The sequence below is a fragment of the Nerophis ophidion genome, linkage group LG03, assembly GCF_033978795.1.
Source record: "Nerophis ophidion isolate RoL-2023_Sa linkage group LG03, RoL_Noph_v1.0, whole genome shotgun sequence".
Lineage (NCBI taxonomy): Eukaryota > Metazoa > Chordata > Actinopteri > Syngnathiformes > Syngnathidae > Nerophis > Nerophis ophidion.
Genome location: NC_084613.1, coordinates 20,656,966 through 20,681,891, shown reverse-complemented (window position 1 = coordinate 20,681,891; position 24,926 = coordinate 20,656,966). Strand labels below are relative to the sequence as shown.

The following is a 24,926-nucleotide window of genomic DNA, read 5'->3' as shown; positions in this document are numbered from 1 at the left end:
AGCACAAATGTTTATAACACTTAAGACAGATTTGGACAATAAGTTCTAATAATATTACAACTATAACAGCACAAATGTCTAACATTTAGACAGATTGGAACAATATAACTGTAATAATATTAAAACTAACAGCACAAATGGTAAAAACAACTGTACATATATTTGGACAATACAATTGTAGCATTATTACAACTATAAAAGCACAAATGTTTATAACAAGTTTAGACAGATTTGTACAATACAACAGTAATAATATTACAACTGTAAAAGCACAAATGTAGAACTAATGTTCATAATAAGTTTAGAGGGATTTGGACAATAACACTATTAAAACTATAAAAGCACAAATGTTTTTTAACACTTATAGACAGATATATACAATAAACCTGTAATATTAAAACAATAAAACCACAAATGTTTTTTTAACATGTTTAGACAGATATGTACAATAAACCTGTAATATTATTAAAACCATAAGCACAATTGTAGATCACATGTTTATAGCAAGATTAGAGAGATTTGGACAATAAAACTAATATTAAAACTTTAAAAACACAAATGCAGCAGAGATGTTTATAACAAGTTTAGAGAGATTTGGATAATAAAACAAATAATATTAAAACTATAAAAGGCACAAATGTTTATAACAAGTTGAGAGATTTGGAGAATACAACTGTGTCATGATCCGCTGCTAGGATCATGTCATATTCGGGTTTTGGTTCCGTTTTGTATCTCATCTTGCTAGTATTTGACTTCCTTAGTTCCTGGTGGCACTTCCTGTTTTGTTCTGTTGTCATAGTTACGTATTAGTGTCATCTGCTTCTTGTTTTTTACGCGCACCCGCTTTGTAATTACTCCCCTTATTTAAGCTTGCCTTTTCTGTTACTCATCCTCTCATCCTAGTTTTTGTTCCGTGCAACAGGTGACGATGCTGTTTCCCAATTGTGGTAATAAAAACTATTTCTTGTACTTGCTAGCTTCCGCGCAAAGCTTCTTTTGTTTTTTCCCCTAGCTCACCTGCTAGCGCTTTTAGTTCTTCTAGCTGCCATGCTAGTTCTGTTCGTTTTGCCTTTAGTGCCTTGTGCAAGTGTTTCTGTTCTTAGTCTGTTTTGTTAGTGTAAATAAATCTTAATTTCCTCCCTTCACGCTGTGTCCTAATCCGACTGCATCCCTGAGAGAATGAACCCGCACAACGATGTCAGCTAACCGTTACAACTCTAATGATATTAAAACTATAAAAGCACAAATGTAGCACAACTGTTTATAACAAGTTTAGACAGATTGACAATAAAACTGTAATAGTATTAAAACTATAAAAGCACAAATGTATAGAACAAGTTTAGAGATATTTGGAAAATACATAGATTATTATTAAAACTATAAAGGCACAAATGTTTATAACAAGTTAAGAGAGATTTGGACAATAAAACTGTAAAAACACGACTGTAGCACAAATGTTTATAACACGTTTAGACAGATTTGGACAATGAAACTGTAATAATATTACAACTATAAAAGCATAAATGTAGCAAAATTGTTTATAACAAGTTTTGACACCTTTGGACGATAAAACTGTAATAATATTAAAACTATAAAAGCACAAATGTTTAAAACAAGTTAGGAGCGATTTGGACAATTAAACTAATAAAACTATAAATCCACAAATGTTTATAACAAGTTTAGATAGATTTGGACAATCAAACTAATATTAAAACTATAAAAGGGACAGATGTTTATAACAAGTTAAGGAAGATTTGGACAATAAAACTAATATTAAAACCATAAAAGCACAGATGTAGCACAAATGTTTTAAAACAAGTTTAGAGAGATTTGGAGTGGTTGGGTGGGGGGGGGGGGGGGGCTTCATGTCAATAATAAAAGGGTAATAACATTAAAATCATAATAGCATAAATCTTCCTTTGACATTACAAAAACAGCACAAATATTTAAAGTATGTTTGGGGAGATTTGGAAGTACAATTAAGAAGAAGAGTCATAAGACTGATGCTTTTTGTATTTATTTTTTTCATAGTGGATCACATAGAAAACACCTCAAATGAAAGATGCAGCGAAAAAACAACAACCAAACAAGACAGCCATGTGACCACAAACACGTACTGTATCTAAACTAATGTACAGTTTTCCCCCTCAGTAACTCTTGAATCAAAGCAGAATGAAGGGATTTTTATTTATATAGCTGTTTTCTCTAGTGACTCAAGGCGCTTTACATAGTGAACCCCATAATCTAAGTTACACCAAAGCCAGTGTGGGTGGCCACTGGGAGCACGTGGGTTAAGTGTCTTGGCCAAGGATACAACAAAAGTGACAAGGAAAACTGAATCGGGGATCGAACCTGGAACCCTTAAGTTGCTGGCACGGCCGCTCTACCAACTGAGCCAAGCCTCCCCAGAGTGAGTGACATGAACACAAATCACAAGGAAAAGTATTGAATTTGAACATAATTGCCTGCCAAAGATTAAGCAACAAATAAAGAGTGAATAAATGCCCTTGCAAATACAGTCCAGTATTTATTTAAGAGGGAGAATGACAAAGTAATAAAAGAATGATACATTGGGAGAAATAAGTATTTGATTGGGAACCTGACAAGAGCGGTTGTGTGGCCATAAAACCCAACACAAATCGATAGTCATTCCAATTAGCAAATTTCTGGCTTTAGCAACACTAAATTAAATCGAGAAACTAAATAACAGATTGTTGTTGTTTTTTTTAAATCAAGCAGCGTGAAAAAATGACCGAACCACACCTTGGAGAGCTGTTGATTGACATGAATCATGGCTACAACATGATTACTGTCAATTGAAACAAAGGAGAGGATTACCAAACTTCTTTGAGAATGTAGAACGTTGCAAAAGATGTAAATTGTTCACAGTCAGCTTTGTGTAAAATGTCAACCAAGGGCAAACCACGTGGGAAGGTAAAGGGCAATCATACTGGTAGACCAAGGAAAACCTCAAAGCATCAAGACAGAACGCTCTATCAGGTTAGGATGGGATGTGTTGGTTTTCATCCAGGATGTCTCTGTGCATTGCTGCATTCATCTTAGTCTAGACAGGAAGGTGACTAAGCACCCGATGGTCAGAGCTCCAGCATTCCTCTGTGGAGAGGCGAACCTTCATTTTTGTAGCAATCCACCGATCACGCCTGTATAGTAGAGTGGCCAGACCGAAGCCATTTCTTGGTGAAACGTTTGCCAAAATGCACCTGAAAGACTCTGACCATGAGAAACAAAATTCTGTGGTCTGATGAGACAAAGATTGCAGTCTTGGGCGTGAATGCCAGGCGTCATGTTTGGAGGAAACCAGGCACCGCTCATTACCCGGCAAATACTGTTCCTACAGTGAAGCATAGTGGTGGCAGCATCATGCTGTGGGGATGGTTTTCAGCACCAATAACTGGGAAACTAGCCAAGATAGAGGGAAAGATGAATGCAGCAACCACCTAACTTGATGGAGCTTGAGAGGTGCCACAGTGAGGAATGAGCGAAACTGCCCAAAGATAGGTGTGCCAAGCTTGTAGCGTCGTATTCAAAAAGACTTGAGGCTGAAATGGCCGCCAAAAGTGCACCAACAAAGTATTGAGCAAAGGCTTTATATACTTATGTACAAAACCAGTGAAGTTGGCATGTTGTGTAAATCGTGAATAAAAACAAGATACAATGATTTGCAAATCCTTTTCAACTTATATTCAATTGAATAAACGGCAAAGACAAGATACTTAATGTTAAAACTGAGAATTGTAATTTTTTTTGCAAATAATAATCAACTTAGAATTTAATGGCAGCAACATGTTGCAAAAAAGTCGTCACAGGGGCATTTTTACCACTGTGTTACATGGCCTTTCCTTTTAACAGGGGTAGAAAAGCGCTATACAAGTACAACCCATTTACCATTTAACAACACTCAGTAAACGTTTGGGAACTGAGGAGACCAATCTTTGAAGCTTTTCAGGTGGAATTCTTTCCCATTCTTGCTTGATGTACAGTTTAAGTTGTTCAACAGTCTGGGGTCCCCGCTGTCGTATTTCACGCTTCACATTGCGCCACACATTTTCAATGGGAGACCAGTCTGGACTACAGGCAGGCCAGTCTAGTACCTGCACTCTTTTACTACGAAGCCACGCTGTTGTAACACATGGCTTTGCATTGTCTTGCTGAAATAAGCAGGGGCGTCCATGATAACGTTGCTTGGATGGCAACAAATCATTGTATTATGTTTTTATTTACAAAGTGTGCCAACTTTACTGGTTTTGTTCACGTGATTTTTTTAATTTCTAATAAATTAGCAAACTTAAAAAAAAAAAAAAACTTTCACGTTGTCATTATGAGGTATTGTGTGTAAAATTTTGAGGACATGTTTCCCATTTTGGAATAAGGCTGTAATGTGGAAAAAGAGAAACACTGAATACTTTCCAGATGTACTGTAAATGGTGCAAATGAAAACGGTTCATGAGAAGACTCCAACCTGCAAAGCTGATCTGACAAAAGCAATGAGAGAAAGTTGGAGCAAGACTGATGAAGAGTTCTGTTTGTCACTCGTTAAGTCCGTGCCTCAGAGAATACAAGCTGTTATAAGTGTGAAGTGAATTATATTTATATAGCGCTTTTTCTCTAGTGACTCAAAGCGCTTTACATAGTGAAACCCAATATCTAATTTTTACATTTAAACCAGTGTGGGTGGTACTGGGAGCAGGTGGGTAAAGTGTCTTGCCCAAGGACACAACGGCAGTGACTAGAATGGCGGAAGCGGGGATCGAAACGGCAACCCTCAAGTTGCTGGCACGGCCGCTCTACCAACCGAGCTATACCGCCCCCCAAAATATACGTATAAATATATAAAAGCCAAAGGTGGTGCAACAATGTAGTAGTGGTGTGTTGTAGGGGTTTATTCCGTATGTTTTTCAGGATTCTATAATTAATCTTCAGAATTGAGTTAATCCATAATTGTTTCACTTTGCTTGATCTAAAAATGTAACTACTTTCAACTAACAATTTATTTTCTTGATTCATTTCAGTGTTTGTTACAGCCAGAAAGTTACCATTTGAGAATCAGCTTTTTTTTTTCTACAAAATGAAAAAATGAATAAGCATCCTCCAAGTCTGCAGATTCTATCTTTTTTTTTTATTCCAGGGGTTGCAAGAACTAAGAAATTGTCTGTCTAGTTTGTTGAGTCAGGATAAGACAGAAACTAAATCACGTCCAACACAGCATCTGCAGCTTCTCAATGTTTATGGATAAATGGGCGCTTGGACGTTTGTAGCTAACTGCACAGCCTTTGCAAATCCAACTGATGCTTTGGCAGGGGTGACTTGCCGGGTACTCTGCTAACCGTAGGGGAATTTTTTGGGGGGTCGGTTTCTCTGATTTGGTAGTCAGCTTCCTCTCCTTCGCACTAATTTTCTTAGTTCCGATGGTTGCATCGATCTGTGAGTGGCGCTCAAAAGTACTTCTCAACTGTTCAATCAAAAACGTATGTACACAAAGCATGAACATCGGCGTGTAAATACATCAATCCATCCATCTTCTACCACTTGTCCATCTCAGTGTCGCGTTGGGGCTGGAGCCTATCCCAGCTGCATTTGGGCAGAAGGTGGGGTACACCCTGGACCACTCACCACCTCATCGCAGGGCCGTATACCTATATATAAACTATTTTTTGCTTAAACAGCACAACCCTGTTACAAATTTACAGACGATTAAAATCAGAATCAGCTTCATTGGCCAAGTATGTGCCCGTACCTAAGTACGCTTGCAACTTAAAGCATAACAAAAAGCAGCTTGTATCACAAATTACTCGTAAATTGATGTACCACTGTTTTGTACATTCTGTCTCCCTTGTTTGCAATAAACCTGCTATAAAACTGGAGTGTTTATATATTTCTGTGGCGGTAAACATCAAATACTTATTTCCCCAACTGTATATACTATATATTTAAATTTACTACCAAATAAATCTGGACTGTCAGGTATATGTGAGGTGTTGAAATTTACAAAATCAACAGTGGATTAAATAACAATTTGTACCTGCCATGAGCAAGTCACAATGTGTGTGTGTGCACATGTATGTATGTAAGGGTATGAACAGTATTATATGCTGTCCAGTCAATCGTGACAGAGCATAGGTTCAGTTGCTGTCTGTGCTGCTGTCCGAGTCGACACAGCAGGCATCTTCTCCTGTTTCCCCCAAAAAGAATTCACCTGACAGACAAAGTGGCCAAATGGTTAGTACTAGTACTGCGGACATTGCAATCACAGATAAGGACTCAAACAGTGGTACCTTGGCTTACGACATTAATTGGTTCTGTAACGGCGCTCGTAAAACAAAATATTCCAATCTCAAATCAATGTTGTCAATTTAAATAAATGGAATTTAATTTAATTCAGACCACTATTTTAACATGCTTTAAGACAAGAAAAATAAACTTCTCGATAAGAAATATTGCATGAAATACAATAGAAAATACTACAAACAGCTACAGTATTTTTATGAAGTAATGTAATAATAATGTGGAGCATTTACTTTGGAGAGTGGACTAAGGTACCTCCTTCCAGGTGCTTCGCCATCAATCACAGCATCAGCCGCTTAGCCATATTTTCATTGACAAATGTCCACAGTTTAGACATTATTTTAACGTCCTGAGTTGACGTCATCGACTCTTTCTGCTTCAGTGCGGTGCAGACTAGCAGTGCTATGCTCGTTCTTTCTTTAATCCAATGAAGACACACCCATGCACTACCAGACAGATACGCACACATACCCAAAACCCCCACCACACGCCGATTCAACCCCTGATGGCTTACGGAGCAGCGCCCTGATGACAGCAGCTTCGAATCGGAAATCCCCCCTTGAAAGTCTTGAGTTTTTTTGTGTGCCGTTAACATGTACTCATTGTTGCTTGACGGTTTTTTCTGGTCTCTAACTCCATAGGAGCTTAGTTTGGAGCTGCTTTTTTTTCTTCTTCTACCCCATGTTTACTTTTTACTACATTTTTTTTTAGGTGGAGCTGCTAGGGACGGGAATTGAAAACATTTTTCTGGTTTCGATTTCACTTTTGATTCTGCTTAACGATTCGGTTCCCTAATGGTTCTCTTATCGATTGTCATTCGGAAAGAAAGAAAAATACAAAGGGTGGATGAGCCACAATTTTGTTTGGTTTAGAGGTAACAGGACCTCACAAAGCCTACAGTGAGGTCAAATACATTGCATAGAAGAAAAAAAAAAGGTACTTTAAAAACATAAATCCAATTATTCAGTAGAATTTAACAAAATAAAGCATGTGAAAAATTACACATTAATTTAACATTTACTAACATGTGATATTAACTTATTACATGCCAAGTGGGATATGGCAAGCCTTTATTGGTTATAAAGGAAGGAGCTCTGTGCTCTTGTGTCATCCTTTTGTGTTTCCCTCTTGTTTTCATGTGTTATTATATTTTTTTGCCTTTTGGTCCAGGACCCTTTGGGACTGTGTGACAAGGGGTGACACTTTCGTGACCTCTGCGGTGCTTTTTGTGGATATCTGGATCTGCCTCCTGGGAGCCTTTTGGCAATGGAGACCAACTGCTGGGTCTCTGCCACACCGGAGTCGGTTTGGAGAGACTGGAGGAGATGCGGATGAGGGGACAGAGCTGTGGAGGTGGCACTGAGCGCCGGGACGGAGAGGCTTCGCGATGTCTCGGCTGGGTGAGCAGGTGTCGGACACCTCAGTCTCCTTGGACGTATCTTTGCTCATTCATGCGGACTGGACACTGTCCGAGAGTTGGTTGGCGGCCGAGAGTGGAGTTGGCTCTCTTGGTTGCTTTGTTGGGTCTGCTCCTGTCTCTGGCCATTGTCCCCCCACCCCAGCGGACGATGGCGTGGAACACCGCAGAGGCCACCACAGTATATGTTTGTTTTAATTTTTCTTCATAGCTGTATGTAGAAGTGTCTGGTTGTATCCGCTGCTTTAATGTCCTTTGTCTTCTTTGATGTTTCCCTCTTACACACATGTGAGAGGCATGTGCACTATGGCTATGAGTTGTTGTTGTTTTTTACCCTTGGCCTCTGACTGGACCCCCTCTCCAGGGGCCCAGGCTTAGACAGATTTTCATTTTATTTTATTCTTCTATTTTTTTCTCTCATTCCCCCCCACTTGTTTACCTGTATCTCACCTTTTTTTGTAAGGGGCGCTGGAAGCCGGCAGACTCATCAGCGATCCTGTTCTGTCTCCCTGTAATGTTTGTCTAATCTTGAATGGGATTGTGCTGAAAATTTAAATTTTCCTGAAGGAACTCTCCTGAAGGAATAAATAAAGTACTATCTAATCTAATTTATTTTAATGAATGTGGTTTACAGTTTCTGAAAACCTTGAATTGAAAATCAATTGGGGTTTTAAAATGTGTAAGCCAAGATCCTCAAAATGATAAAGGCTTGACATATCTCACTTTGCATGTAATGTGTTAATATCACGTAGTTTCACATTTAAAGTTGCTGACATGAATAAACTTTTACACATTCTATTTTTTGAGTTCCACCTATATAGTATAATGGAGAGACGGAGTATAATCTGGTGGTGGGGAAAAATACAACTTTTGTGTGACTACAATTAAACATACACCCACCGAAAATTAGGAGTGTCACTGTGGCAAACAGATGAAAGCTTTTGACCCCAAACTTAGTCGTTGCTCAATGACATCCGTCTCGCGGCAGACGTGAACTGGGGCGACTACCGCCCGGCTCGGACCCAGTCAGAATCTGTTTCTCGTCATGCTCATCTAAATAAGAAGGCTTTCATTTCAATTTATCAAATAATAGCGCAAACATTATAGGCGGTGAGTTAATACCTGTTGTATTCAGATGATGTGCTAGCGTTACTGCTGGTGGGATAAGATCGGCGCGGTTCAAAACCACAACACTCATTAATAATTATTGAATGCTTTGTGTTCAAATGTTTCAGCATATACAGTAGCTAAAAGGTTGTCTTCTTGATGAAATTGTAGCCTTATAATTATTACAAGTAGTGCTATTGCAATCTTTTCTTGTAAAATGTTAGTCCTTGTTCCGACCGAGCGTGCTATATTGCGATTTGACGTCCTTATGCATGTTGCGTAATGACGTCATCCCCGCCTGGATGAACCATTTAGAGAACCGCTAGACAAAATAGCAAGCGATCCCAAGGAACTGATACACTGGGAATTGGTTCTGAAAAAGAACCGTTTTTTAATTCCCATCCTAAGACGCCACCCTTGTTTTGTACACCCCTATAACTGTATATTGCGTGTCTGCACTTGGACGGTTGTACTCAAAATTAATCATATTTTTCTAAGTGTAATGCCAATAAAGCTAATCTATTGTTTTCTAATATCATCTGCTGCTTCTTCTCAGTACTGTCCATTAAACTCACGTTCTTCCTTGCCATGGTTTGAAAGACAAAGATATGTTTTGCTATGGCTATTAGCTAAGGGGCTATCGAGTGAGACACTGCATGTTTTGGGAGAATCTTACGGGGTTGACAGTGGCCTTCAACAACTAGTGGAAAGAATGCCAATAAACTGGAATTTTTGATCGCAAAAATTAGCATAAATAACCAAGAGAGAGAGAGAGAGAGAGAGAGAGAGTTGTTTCCCAAGAACTTGTGAGCTGGGGAAATTGTAAGCTGAAGTAACACTGTACTTCTTGTCACCTTAAGACATTAACATTGTGCAGACCTTAGCAATGTGACTTCATGCTGAAAACAGTATTACTCATGTGCAAAGTTATTAAAAAAAAGGGAGCAAACCCCAAAAAAAGCCTGGTACTAACAGAACTGTATGGTGTGGTCTTACTTAGCTAAACACTATAAATGTTATTTGCTAAAACTTTCTGGTTCTTACCTTGTGGGGACTCGTCATTTTCTTCCTCCAGGTGCTCCATGTCGTAACTCACAAAAATGTTCTGTGGAGAAATAAAACAAATCAAAAAAATGTCACGCTAACGGTGCTTGGAAAGCATTGACACCAGAATAAACGGGCACCTTGCTTTTGAGCAGTGTTGGCCAGGAGTGCCGCTCCTGTTTGGCCAGTCTGAGGACAGGCTCATTGGACTTGAGCTCCCAGCGGCAACGCTCAGGCACCACGTTGGCGTGAAGGTCCAGATGGGCTCTGTAGCGACGCTCGTTCACACTGCCACTGAAAACACACAATTTTCAAACATTTCTACTACAATCACATCTTGTGTCTGTTTGGACTGAACAAGGTTGTCACTGTAGTGCACATCTTTTAATAAAATTGTTTTTACACGGGGAATGCAAAGCTTGTCGGGACATCAGCCACATGGCTCGCCATGTCACCACGGGCCCTGGGCGGCCGTATTCTGTGGTGCGCACCTGTGGCACTCGCCAGAAAATGGACATGGACCGCCTCGCTCCAGGAATGTAACTCTCCTCTGGCAAATGTAATGATCCTTTTTGCAGGTTCATATACTGAAACTTTGTTCAAACTTTTACTTCCAACTATTTAGTCCAGTGGTTTTCAACCTTTTTTCAGTGATGTACCCCATGTGAACATTTTTTTAATTCAAGTACCCCCTAATCAGAGCAAAGCATTTTTAGTTGAAAAAAATAGATAAGGAAGTAAAATACAGCACTGTGTAATCAGTTTTTGATTTATTAAATTGTATAACAGTAAAAAAAAATATTGCTCATTTGTAGTGGTCTTTCCTGAACTATTTGGAAAAAAATATATAAAATCAACTAAAAACTTGTTGTAAAATAAACAAGTGATTAAATTATAAAGATTTCTACACATAGAAGTAATCATCAACTTAAAGTGACCTCTTTGGGGATCGTAATAGAGATCCATCTGGATTCATGAACTTAATTCTAAACATTTTTTCACAAAAAAATAAATCTTTAACATCAATATTTATGGAACATGTCCACAAAAAATCTAGCTGTCAACACTGAATATTGCTTTATTGCATTTCTTTTCATAGTTTATGAACTTACGTTCATATTTTGTTGAGGTATTATTCAAAGGATTTTTGAATTGTTGCAATTTTTGGAATATTTTGTAAAAATCTCACGTACCCCTTGGCATACCTTCAAGTACCCCCAGGGGTACGCGTACCCCCATTTGAGAACCACTGATTTAGTAAATTTTGACATTTACTCGGCGCTGCACCAGAGCGGTGGACCTCACTTAACTATCCAATCTCTACTTTGTTCAGTGGTTTGGCATTTTTCTAGGTGGGAAATTTAAAATATTTTGTTCACTTCATTGCAGGACTGTATCCTGTTATAAGTATCTTTCTGCTAAACTTTGTAAGATTCACCCTATTGGTGCTAAAACAACATCCATGTCATTTTACAGACATCTAGTGACCAGTCAATATACAGTACAATGAAACCTCGATTTATCAACCCCTCTAAGAACGTTTTGATTTACGAACTATTTGATCGAGCTAAGTAAGCCTCTGTGTGCGAACCAAATGTCTGTGTACAAAATCTTCATTCATTCAATTTATGTCCACCTGCCAGCCATTTTGTGCTTGCTGTATTGACAAGATTGAAGAAAGAAGACTTTGTACCAAATTTTTAACATTTTAATGAGACTAGTTTTCTGGAAATAGGTGCCAAAGCGGATTTATATCACAGCGGTGGAGAATAAGCGGCATCTCTTTCAAGAGCACACACATAAACACGGCTCCTCCCCCCAACTTGCTCTTATCGCCCCTTTTGTCTGCTCCTTTGTCTCTCTCCGCTCATCAGCTGCTCATTTGCCAATAACATTAAAAGTGGATTTAAATTTTCTAAATGTTTATTATTGCAGCAGTATGATTGTTAAAGTAATGGATTTTTGTGATTTCTGATCGTTTGCAGCTAAGGTACAGAGGAGCACATGCAGAACGGTTAAGCTTGTAGTTGTGGCTGGTTACTAAAGAGATAGTTGATCAATACCCCCTTGTTTGTTTGCTATGCAGTACTGTATAGCATGTAATGTGTTGAAAGTGTATAAACATTCACTAAAATACAGACTTTTGTCAGGGCCGGATCCCATCATTCATATTTACATTATTTCTTATGGAGACATTTGCTTCACTATAAACTTTTCAAATTAGGAACCCTGGTGAAGAATAATCTCTGAAAAAAGAACAAAAAAACCCAACAACAAAACAATAGAGATGACATCTGTAAGTAATTAACTATAATTATTTGCTACTTGTTACAATTGACGTGTTTAGACTGCAATATCGTTCAATTAAAGACAATTATTACATATGTCTGGCTTGTGTTTTTAACATTTGCAAAGCTGCCAGCTCCTGGAAGCCTATAGCCTACCATATTTACTTTTTGTAAATGACTTGACTAAAACACAACAAAAAACAATATGTGTGCTCATTGGAAGACAAGCAGTTAACTAGCTGTACAGCTTTGCACAAGTAAACACGCAGCAAGACTGCTCGCATCTAAGACCGACATATAATCTCAATATCGGAACGATACACCCCAAATTGAATTATTGCGATAGTTTTATTTGTCAAATGCCTCTTGGCTTCACATTTTGTCAAAACTTACACAGAAAACCACAGGACATACATACAGCATACAAGGTATTTGCTTAAAGACGTCATTATCTCATTCTACAAGCCAGCAACACAGTCCATCAGCTGAGATGTGATTCAAATGGTAGCATGCAGTCTGTGTAATAATCATTTGATGCTAACAAATGCTTGAATAAACATTTATTACACGCTTGAGATATGGAGAGGGCAAAACAGATAGAAAAAAGAACACATCTGGTGGTAAAACCTTTGCAAATGTTAGCTGAAACATGAATTCTAAAAAAAAAAAAAAGGCAGAAAAACAAGGTTTGATTTGTTATGAATTTTAAGTAATCCAAAATGCGCCGCTTTGGACGACCGCCAAGTATTCACCAATTGATTATGTAGCACGAATGCTGTTCACATGCCAATATTGCTCAAAGAAGACTTAACTGTGTTTTGAATGTCCTTAAATAACAAATAACAATACATTCTCCAGTGAAGGGGTGTCCAAAGTGTGGTCTAAGAACCATTTGAAGACTGCAGCTCTTTTTTTAATGGCCCGCGTCATATTTTCAGGATAAATTAGAATCAGGGCTATGCTGAAAATAAAAAATTAAAGACTCCAAGAAATAAAGTTGTAATGTTACAAGACATCTAAGCAATATGATTTTTTTTTTTTTTAAAGGCAAAGTTTTAAGTGTTTGCGCATCTTAAAAAATTAAAGTATGTTGCAAAATGTATTTTATTTAAAGAGTTCTAAATAAGACAAAGATACCAATTAAAGGCTAAGGAAGTTTTGCAGTATTTTTTTAAATAGGGAACCAGTAAGTTATGATAATATTTTTGACAATTTAAAAATTTTACGACATACTGAATTTAGCTGTAATGCATTCTTGAAATATTTTTTTCCGTGCGTGTAGTGATTCTATACAATATAAGTTTCACTTTTTCAATTTCCTGAAATCAATTAGCTTTCAAACAAACTCAGATTTATTGAGAGGTGCGAGCATTTTTAACTTAAAAAATAAACTTTATGTAAAACATACTTGACCAATAAAGCTGATTGTGATTCTGATGCTTGCAGTCCTCTTTGTAGATGCAAAACTCCATTTACAAAATCAGTCTGTCCACGGTTTTATTCGGAAACTAAACTACACTGGATTGGTTTTAGCAAGTAAAAGGGAAAAAATAGCAATGTGGCCTCTACATTTCTTCTACATGTGGCTTTTTGTAAAAACAGTTTGGACACCCCTATTCCCGTAATTACTATTTTTAGTGAAGAGAAGCATGTTTACCAAGTGCTGGTGACACTGGCTTCTGTGTGAGCTCTCCCTTCATACAAAGGTTAGCCCTGTTAAACATGTAGCCGCTGCCTCCTGTGTAAAGCGCTCTGCCTAAAAAGCCCCACTGACTGCCGAGTGATGCGTGAACTAAGCCGGCAAAGATTGACGACGTCATCCTGACAGACCTGTACACGACATGGTCGGCATGAAAGTCACAGCGCTGACTCTGCGGGTTCCTCATCTTCAGCGTGACGGTTACCAAGTCAGACGTCTGGTACCACAGAACCTGAGGGTGCAGACTGAGAAGCGACATGGAAGCGTCAAATCTCTTACAAGTGTGAAAGAGGTAAGTGTGGGTGAAGTCACTGCACCTTTTTGTAGTAGACTTGTCGTCTCCAGGACAACTGAGGATCTGCTGATTGTTTCTTTTGTCATCATAATCAGGAACGCCTGAAGATGTTAACACCACACATCTTTCTCCGACAGAAAATAAACTTGTTTGACTTGAACATTAAAATTGCAAAGTTACTAACGATTAATGTTACAATTCACTTGACAGCGATGAGATTCAGTGATAGCTCGGTTTTCCTCCACCACCAAATTTTGTAGGGTTGAACCAGGGGACTCAATTGCATTTCAGCTTTGGGGCCTCATGGAGGAAAATCTATTCCCAAGTGAGCAGGATTGGTGAAATCATGGTATAACAACTTAAAAAGAGACTTTAAGATTGTTTTTTGTTTTACTTTGGCCAAAAATACAACAACTACATTTTCAAAATGTACATATCACAAATAATATTTTTCACAAAACACTTCAAAATTGGTGTAGTTTCAAAAACACAACCAAGGTCATTACGAAGTTTCAGGGCATCTAAAAGCCATTAAACTAAGTCACAGTCTGTCTGGGATTGAACCAAATACTAAATAAATAGATACTAGAAAAATAAAAACTCTTCTAGGTATCGCATACGATCCCCTTGGATGGAAGACATCCCTTTTTTGTTTGGAATAAAAAAAATATTTCACATAAAAATCAAGTTTCCCCGTTTGTCATTTCTCAATATCATCACAGGCACTCATCGAAGGCGGACGTTCCGTTTTCCCTCTCCCTTATCTCTCTCCTGTTTGCTTCTTTGTTTTGCCTTGTCCTAACTTTCTTGTTGCCACATTTAACACCGCTCTCTAAAATTTAAACAATGGAATTGATCAACTGGCCGCCTCTTGAAGAAATTATTTGTTGACATTTATTGGACTGACTTGCTTAGCAATTGCATTTGCGAGAGCACCAAGGTCACAGAACAGAGACAAACTGCAGGCTTACGCACACGTATGCATCCACAAAAAAATACAGCCCACACACACACATAACCCACCAAGTATCCCACGCCTATGACGCTTAATCCCAAGTGGAATGACAAAAACGGAGAAACCTCCCTAGTGTTTGGCAGCTTTGGCCTGGACGCCCGCCCCTTCATCCCTCGTTGCAAGTCTCTAATTTTATGTCGTAATATGTATATGTGCTTTGCTATCAAGTTTTTTTTCCTCACTCCAGACTGGACCCCCCCCCAATAGGAGACCAGTCTGAGAGACTTTATTTTCTCATCCTACCCCAGCTGCAACCTTTTTCCCACATTTTACGGGGCGCCATAGGCCGCGACCCATTACCGTTACTGTTCTGTTCCCTGTACACTTTGTTTAATTTTGAACGGGTTTGTGCTTGAAATTAAATTTAGTTGTACTTGTGCAACGACAATAAAAAGATCCATCATCAGTCCACCCAACCATTGACCTGTGGAAGCCCTGAGTAGCTCCTATAGCATTACACTGTTACATCCACAGTGCAAGGAGCACAAGCTCAGGTCCTTTCTACTCACAGTCATAAGACTTTACGACGCAATTCAGTGATTACTGTGATCTTTTTTCTTGGTGTGCAATACCGACGTTGGTGTTTTTAGTTTTATTTGATCTTATACATATTGAGTGATAGTATTTTTGTTTTGTTTTTAATTAGGTTTTAATTCTGTTACTGTATGTAAATCAGCATATTTTTTTTTACATTCTATTTATAATTTTTGTAGGTTACTTGTTTGAGAGAAAAATAACATTTGACGTGCTTAATTGTATTTCTGAACTGTATATGTCAAAAATTCAATAAAACAAATGATTAAATGAAAAAAATATTGGCATTGTCAGCCATAGTCTAAAAGCTAACAACATTAAAGAGACATACCATCTCTGCTGTGGTTAAGATGAAAAGCTTGGTGTGTTCTGGTGTCAGTTCCAATTTCTGTTCCACTGGACGGTCAAAACCAAAACTTGTCATTATAGCTTACATGAATTAATGTGCATTGTAATAATGTGGGAAAAAAATTTGTCAAAGCAACCTCAGATCAGTGGTGGTCTTCTTGTCTGCATCGTCAATATCACAAACTGAAGGCTGCGGGGAAGACTCGGGAGGATCTGGGGATGCGGCACCATCAAGGTTCTTCACCACCAGAACTCGTTCTTCAGGTTTGTTCCTAATGTGATTTGTAAAACATTAATGGCCGTCCAGTAACACTCCTGGATCCTGACACTCAGTATTAGGTCCCTTACCCGGATGAGTGATCCGCCTGACTGCAGTGGGTACTTTTGTCCTGACCCAGCCCCTTTAACAGGTCGAGATGATCCGGGTTTCGTTCTCCCATGCCCGTGTTTAAAATCAGGGTGGTAACGTTGTACTCACTAATGACTGTTTTCATTCCAGGCACGTGAGTCTCCCGAACCTCAAGCCAACAAGATTTTAAATGCATCTCCCTATTTTTAAATGAGGTTCCATCAGTCGGTGAGGACGTGTGGCAAACATACCATTAAATCAAAAAAGATGGTGTTTCCAAGACGTAAGACCGCTCTGGCTCGGTGCTGAACACCTTGGATCTTCTGGCTGATGGCTCTAGTCACCTAAAGATGTTAAACATCAATTAAGATAGCTTTACTTAAGTTGGAAGTGTCACACACAGTGTTTTGTGGTACTTTAAGACATGTTTATTAATACACTAAACCAGGGGTCGGGAACCTTTTTGGCTGAGAGAGCCATGAAAGCCAAATATTTCAAAATGTATTTTCGTGAGAGCCATATCATATTTTTTAACACTGAATACAATTAAATGTGTGCATTTTTAAGTAAGACCAACATTTTTTGAGTATAATAAGTATCTTATTTTTAATAACATTGTTATTCTGAAGCTAATCAATAATAAATCAAATGTCATGTCTGTTGATCATGTTTTTGTTTGGCCATGTGCTGTTTGTCTTTTAAACTCTTTAAGTTCATGTTTTTTTCCACTCCCTTGTCTGGTTTCCTTGGTTACTCATTTTGTCCACCCGAGTAGTCTGTCTGCCTTCCTGGGAGAACGACCCCGCAGCAAGCTGCGACCCCCCCCCCCCATCATGACATAAAATACTTCTTACCATTAATGGGACTTCTTGAACAGGTGCGGTAGGAAACGGATGGATGGATTTAAATGCATGAGAATGTTTTATATTTTGAACGTTATTTTTAGCACTGTGAATTCCAGCGGAATTATTCATAATTATCGTGTTAAGCAATGTCAGCTAAGATTTATCTGAGAGCCAGATACAGTCATCAAAAGAGCCACATCTGGCTCTAGAGCCATAGGTTCCCTAGCCCTGCACTAAACAGTACATTTGACGTGAACTTTACCTCAAACAAGTATTTGTGCGTGTTCATTTCAAACTTTTAGTAAGTTCTACTGTGATGAACACTCCACAGCAAGTGCTAGAGTAATGGTGATCAAACTGCGATCAGCGGGCATTTGCTAATAAAATACATTTCTTACCAATGAGATATGCAGGGTTTCCCCTAATGTGTTTGATTATGGTGGTGCGCCACAGCAACATATAAGCCAACACATCGTAAAAATTAGGTTTTACTACATGAAAACAAAATTAAGTATCCATCCATCCATCTTCTTCTGCTTATCTGAGGTCGGGTCACGGGGGCAGCAGCCAAAGCAGGGAAGCCCAGACTTCCCTCTCCCCAGCCACTTCGTCTAGCTCCTCCCGGGGGATCCCGAGGCGTTCCCAGGCCAGCCAGGAGACATAGTCTTCCCAACGTGTCTTGGATCTTCCCCGTGGCCTCCTACCGGTTGGACGTACCCTAAACACCTCCCTCAGGAGGCGTTCGGGTGGTATCCTGACCAGATGCCTGAACCACCTCATCTGGTTCTTCTCGATGTGGAGGAGCAGCGGATTTACTTTGAGTTCCTGCCGACAGAGCTTCTCACCCTATCTCTAAGTGAGATCCCCGCCACACGGCGGAGGAAACTCATTTCAGCCGCTTGTACCTCGTGATCTTATCCTTTCGGTCATGACCCAAAGCTAATGACCATAGGTGAGGATGGGAACGTAAATTGACCGGTAAATTGAAAGCTTTGCGTTCCGGCTCAGCTCCTTCCTCACCACAACGGTTTGATACAACGTCCGCATTACTGAAGACGCCGCACCAATTTGCCTGTCCATCTCACGATCCACTCTTTCCCCACTCGTGAACAAGACTCCTAGGTACTTGAACTCCTCCACTTGGGGTAGGGTCTCCTTCCCAACCCGGAGATGGCACTCCACCCTTTTCCGGTCGCTTCACACTCGGCTGCGAACCGATCTAGTGAGAGCTAAAGATCCCGGCCAGATGAAGAAAACAGGACGAAATCATCTGCAAAAAGCAGAGACCTAATCCCACGGCCACCAAACCGGACTGTCTTAACGCATGGGTGTCAAAATCTGGCCCGCCGTGTAATTTAATTTGGCCCTTGAGGCAATATTAACAACTTTAGGGATGACCTATTAAAACAAGAGTGGAAAGAGGTGTACACAGACGATATAAATACTGCCTATGATTCTTTTCTTAAACATTATATTACTCTGTATAACAAGCATTGTCCTGAGGTTCCATGCAGATCTAAACAAAGGCAAAATAATGCACCTTGGATGACAAACAGTCTGAAAAATGCATGTAAAAAGAAAAATAGACTTTATAAGGAGTTTATCAAATCAAGAACAGAGAATGCTGAAAAACGATATAAAAACTACAAAAACAAGTTGACCAATATATTGAGACAAGCAAAAAGGGAATATTACAAAAGAATGTTGCATGAAAATAAAAATAACATAAAGGCTACATGGAATATTTTAAATAAAGCAATAGGGAATAGGACAAGGCGAACAGAACTACCTAGATGTTTTAAAAAAAGATAATATGTTAATTGAAAACAAAGATGAAATTGTCAATGAATTGAATCAATTCTTTGTAAATGTAGGACCTAGCTTAGCAAACAAAATACCTAGAGCTAATGATCAATCAGGGGATGTCTGGAAAAGGGAAAATAGGGTTATGCAGTCAATGTTTCTTAGTGAAGTGACTGAGAATGAAATATTATCTGTGGTTTACAAACTAAAAAACAAGACCTCAATAGACAATGAGGGCATTGACATGAGTATAATAAAAAACACAATTGATTGCATCATTAAACCATTGCATTATATAATTAATTGTTCTTTTAAAGTAGGGGTTTTCCCAGACAGTATGAAAACTGCTAAGGTTATACCTATATTTAAAACCGGAGATAAACATACATTTGGTAATTATAGACCAGTATCTCTCTTATCCCAATTTTCAAAAGTGCTTGAAAAACTGTTTGTTAATAAATTAGACTGTTTTATTGAAAAACATAAATTATTAAATGAAAATCAGTATGGATTTCGATCAAACAGGTCTACGAGCTTGGCCATCATGAACATTATTGAAGAGATTACAACTGCAGTTGATCAAAATAAATACACAATAGGAATGTTCATTGATTTAAAGAAGGCATTTGACACTGTAGATCGTCAAATTCTCATTTCTAAATTATATACTTATGGAGTCAGAGGAGTTGCACTGGACTGGTTAACCAGTTATTTACATCAACGACAGCAATATGTTGAGATCGATGATCATAGGTCAGAATGTATGAATATTGAATGTGGAATTCCACAAGGTTCGATTTTAGGACCCAAACTTTTTACTTTATATATAAATGATATTTGTGAGGTTTCGAAAATTTTACAGTGCGTATTATTCGCAGACGATACAAATTTATACTGTTCAGGAGATGACTTGAACATTTTAGCCAATAATATTAAAGAGGAAATGGTTAAACTAAAATTGTGGTTTGATATAAATAAATTATCTTTAAATTTTGAAAAGACTAAGTATATGGTATTCGGTAATAAAAGAAAGATGGAAGTTAGTTTATCCATAAACAATGTGAAAATTGAGAAGGTGTCTGAAATCAGATTTCTTGGGGTCATCCTAGATGAAAAGTTGACATGGAAAGCTCATATAATGCATGTGAAAAATAAGGTATGTAAAAGCTTATTTATTTTGAACAAGGTTAAATACAGTTTTCCATACAACACAATGAGAATATTATATTGCTCAATTATTCTACCTTATTTCAATTATTGTGCAGAAATATGGGGAAATACATATCATAGCAACATAATGCCTTTATTTCTTTCACAGAAAAGAGCAATTCGAATCATTTTTAAAGTAGGATATAGAGACCACACAAATCCACTCTTCATTAGGTCAGGATTACTAAAACTAAAAGACATTGTAGAATTGAATACACTATTAATGATGTTCAAAGCGAGAAATAAAGTTCTTCCGAAGGACATACAAAAGTTATTTGTGTTCACATCTGAAGATGAGAACCACAGAAGGCTGTATGACTTTAAACATCCAAGAGTGCGAACAAATTTGAAACAAATGCGCTTGTCTGTTGTTGGTGTGAAAGCATGGAATTCTCTAAACAAAGACTTAAAAAGCTGTAAGAATATATTTGTATTTAAAAAAAGTTATAAAAAGAGAAAACTGAAATTATATCAAACTGAGTTTTGATTTAGATTGGACGTGTCATTGTGAAAGTGCTTAAAGGAAAATGGAAAAGTATGTTGGAGTTTGGGTGTTGGTGGAGGGAACAGTTATAATTCATCTAAAATACTGTAATTTGTGTTAAAAAAAGGGGCAGATAAATATAAGAATATAATTCTTCCATCTGCTCCTTTCTGATCATGGAAATGTATAAGAAAGAAAAACAAAAAAAACAATGACAGTGTCAATTGTACGTGGCTTGTAAATATGCATTTTCATGAAAGGAATAAAAATAAATGATGATGATGAATATCAATTTAGCATTAGAGCTGGCCCACCGGTGTTATACAGAGTCGGTGCCGCTGTAACACCGCATTCACCACTAATACTCAAACTTGCCAACCCTCCTATGTTTCCCGGTAGACTCCCGAAGTTCAGTGGCCCTCCCGAAAATCTCCCGGGGCAACCATTCTCCCGAATTTCTACCGATTTCCACCTGGACAACTATATTGGGTGCGTGCATTTAAGGCACTGCCTTTAGCATTCTCTACAACCTGTCGTCACGTCCGCTTTTCCTCCATACTAACAGCGTGTCACATAATATTTGTGGCTTTTACACACACACACACACGCACACAAGTGAATGCAAGGCATACTTGGTCAACAGCCATACAGGTCACACTGAGGATGGCCGTATAAACAACTTTAGCACTGTTACAAATATGCGCCACACTATGAACCCACACCAAACAACAACGACAAACACATTTCGGGTGAACATCCGCACCGTAACACAACAGAACAAATACCCAGAACCCCTTGCAGCACTAACTCTTCCGGGAAACCTCTAGCAAACTGACCAATAATTAACGTTTTATTCATGCATTTTTTCTTGCTACTTCAAGGCTTGAATGTTTGGTTCATTCATTATTGTTATTTTATTTTCAAATGTATTATTAGCCAGAAGGAAAAAAAATGATATTTACTTCAGAGGATTTCAAATAGAAAAAAAGGCATTACATTTTTAATAAAATTTTATTTGATATGCCATTGATATTTTTTAAATTATTATTATTATTTGAAACTGGATTTTGCATCTCAGTAAAATTATAAGCCTTGCTTGTTCAATATTTAATCTAAAACTTGTTTGGGTCCCTATTAAAAGGTTAATTTGTTCAACTTTGTCCCGCGGCTTTGTTCCGTTTAAAATTTTGGCCCACTCTGTATTTGAGTTTGACACCCCTGCCTTAACGCCTTGACTGCAACCGAGAAATTCTGTCCATAAAAGTTATGAACAGAATCGGTGACAAAGGGCAGCCTTGGCGGAGTCCAACCCTCACTGGGGCGGCATAGCTCGGTTGGTAGAGTGGCCGTGCTAGCAACTTGAGGGTTGCAGGTTCGATTCCCGCTTGTGCCCTCCTAGTTACTGCCGTTGTGTCCTTGGGCAAGACACTTTACCCACCTGCTCCCAGTGCCACCCACACTGGTTTAAATGTAACTTAGATATTGGGTGTCACTATGTAAAGTGCTTTGAGTCACTTGAGAAAAGCGCTATATAAATATAATTCACTTCACTTCACTTCACTGGAAACGTGTCCGACTTACTGCCGGCAATGCGGACCAAGCTCTGACACTGATCGTATAGGGAGCGGACTTCCACAATAAGAGGGTCCTATACCCCATACTCTCTGAGCACACCCCACAAGACTTCCCGAGGGACACGGTCGTATGCCTTCTCGAAGTCTACAAAGCACATGTAGACTGGTTGGGCAAACTCTCATGCACCATCAAGAACCCTGCCGAGAGTATAGAGCTGGTCCACAGTTCCACGACCAGGACGAAAACCACACTGTTCCTCCTGAATCCGAGGTTCGACTATCCGGCGTAGCCTCCTCTCCAATACACCTGAATAAACCTTACCGGGAAGGCTGAGGAGTGTGATCCCACGATAGTTGGAACACACCCTCCGGTCCCCCTTCTTAAAGAGGGGGACCACCACCCCGGTCTGTCAATCCAGAGGTACCGCCCCCGATGTCCACGCGATGCTGCAGAGTCTTGTCAACCAAGACAGCCCCTCAGCATCCAGAGCCTTATGGAACTCCGGGCGGGTCTCATCCACCGCTGGGGCCTTGCCACCGTGGAGCTTTTTAACTACCTCGGCAACCTCAGCCCAAGAAATAGGAGAGCCCGCCACAGATTCCTCAGGAACTGCTTCCTCATAGGAAGATGTGTTGGTGGCATTGAGCAGGTCTTCAAAGTATTCCTTCCACCTATCCACAACATCCGCAGTTGAGGTCAGCAGATCACCATACGCACCATACACGTTGTTGACAGTGGACTGCTTCCCCTTCCTGAGGCGGCGAATGGTGGTCCAGAATCGCTTCGAAGCCGTCTAGAAGTCGTTTTCCATGGCTTCCCCGAACACCTCCCATGTCCAAGTTTTTGCCTCCGCGACCGCTGAAGCTGCATACCGCTTGGTCCGTCGGTACCTGTCCACTGCCTCCGGAGTCCTATGAGCCAAAAGAATCCGATAGGACTCCTTCAGCTTGACGGCATCCCTCACCGCTGGTGTCCACCAACGGGTTCTAGGATTACCGCCCCGACAGGCACCAAACCTTGCGGCCACAGCTCCAATCAGCCGCCTTGACAATTGAGGTGCGGAACATGGTCCACTCGGACTTAATGTCCAGCACCTCCCCCGTGACATGTTCCAAGTTCTTCCGGAGGTGGGAATTGAAACTCCCTCTGACAGGAGACTCTGCCAGACGTTCCCAACAGACCCTCACAATGCGTTTGGGCCTGCCAGGTCTGTCCGGAATCCTCCTCCACCATCGCAGCCAACTCACCACCAGGTGGTGATCGGTAGAAAGCTCAGCACTTCTCTTCACCCGAGTGTCCAAAACATGAGGCCGCAAATCCGATGACAACTACAAAGTCGATCATGGAATTGCGGCCTAGGGTGTCCTGGTGCCAAGTGCACATATGGACACCCTTATGTTTGAACATGGTGTTTATTATGGACAAACTGTGACGAGCACAAAAGTACAATAACAAAACACCACTCGGGTTCAGATCTGGGCGGCCATTCTTCCCAATCACGCCTCTCCAGGTTTCACTGTCACTGCCAACATGAGCGTTGAAGTCCCCCAGCAGAACAAGGGAATCACCCGAGGGAGCACTCTCCAGTACTCCGTCGAGTGTACTCAAAAAGGGTGGGTACTCTGAACTGCTGTTTGGTGCGTAAGCACAAACAACAGTCAGGACACGTCCTCCCCACTGGAAGGTGGAGGGAGGCTACCCTTTCGTCCACTGGGTTGAACTCCAACGTGCAGGCTTTGAGCCGGGGGGCAACGAGAATTGCCACCTCAGCCCGTCGCCTCTCACTGTCAGCAACGCCAGAGTGGAAGAGAGTCCAGCCCCTCTCGAGTGAAGTGGTTCCAGAGCCCTTGCTGTGCGTCGAAGTGATTCCGACTACATCCAGCCGGAATTTCTCTACTTGGCGCACTAGCTCAGGCTCCTACCCCCCCAGTGAGGTGACGTTCCATGTCCAAAGAGCTAGCTTCTGTAGTCGAAGATTGGAACGCCAAGTGCCCTGCCTTTGGCTGCACCCCAGATCACTTCGCTCCCGACCTCTATGGCCCCTGCTATGGGTGGTGAGCCCATTGGAGAGGGGACCCACGTTGCCTCTTCGGGCTGTGCCCGGCCGGGCCCCATGGGGACAGGCCCGGCCACCAGGCGCTCGCCATCGTGCCCCACCTCCAGTGAGCCGTAATCAGTGATTTATAAATGTGCCCATTACTACATTACATATATACTTACATCATGTATACAAAACCCTAATGGAGGTGTTTGTCTATCTGTGTTGGCCCTGCGATGAGGTGGCGACTTGTCCAGGGTGTACCCCGCCTTCCGCCCGATTGTAGCTGAGATAGGCGCCAGCGACCCCGCGACCCCGAAAGGGAATAAGCGGTAGAAAATGGATGGATAGTTTGGTGTTTTTTTTACAGGTGAAGTGCATATTTTTTGGAATTTTGCTTATCATTCACAATCCTAAGACATGACGATGGATGTTGTTTTTCTTACTGCATTCTAAATTATAAATAAATGTAATCAAAAGCCTGCTTACACTGGAGCCTATGGGAGCCGTTCAATTCAGCCTATAAAGCCCCTTAATATTATTATAATACATATAATAATAAAACAATTTAAC

General features: G+C 39.9%; 1 protein-coding gene across 1 annotated transcript in view; it reads right to left on the bottom strand.

Annotated features, from left to right (window-relative positions):
* Window positions 1-2,000: 2,000 nt before the first annotated feature.
* tdrd12 (tudor domain containing 12) overlaps window positions 2,001-24,926 on the bottom strand; it is a 53,286-nt gene continuing 30,360 nt past the window's right edge. The window contains exons 27-35 of the mRNA XM_061893664.1: window positions 16,651-16,743; window positions 16,399-16,568; window positions 16,188-16,322; window positions 16,034-16,098; window positions 14,176-14,254; window positions 13,990-14,103; window positions 10,012-10,165; window positions 9,872-9,932; window positions 2,001-6,214 (exon numbers count right to left, since the gene is read on the bottom strand). Coding sequence (XP_061749648.1) covers window positions 6,141-6,214; window positions 9,872-9,932; window positions 10,012-10,165; window positions 13,990-14,103; window positions 14,176-14,254; window positions 16,034-16,098; window positions 16,188-16,322; window positions 16,399-16,568; window positions 16,651-16,743 — 945 coding nt within the window. The 3' untranslated portion in view covers window positions 2,001-6,140. The remainder of the gene's footprint in view (window positions 6,215-9,871; window positions 9,933-10,011; window positions 10,166-13,989; window positions 14,104-14,175; window positions 14,255-16,033; window positions 16,099-16,187; window positions 16,323-16,398; window positions 16,569-16,650; window positions 16,744-24,926) is intronic.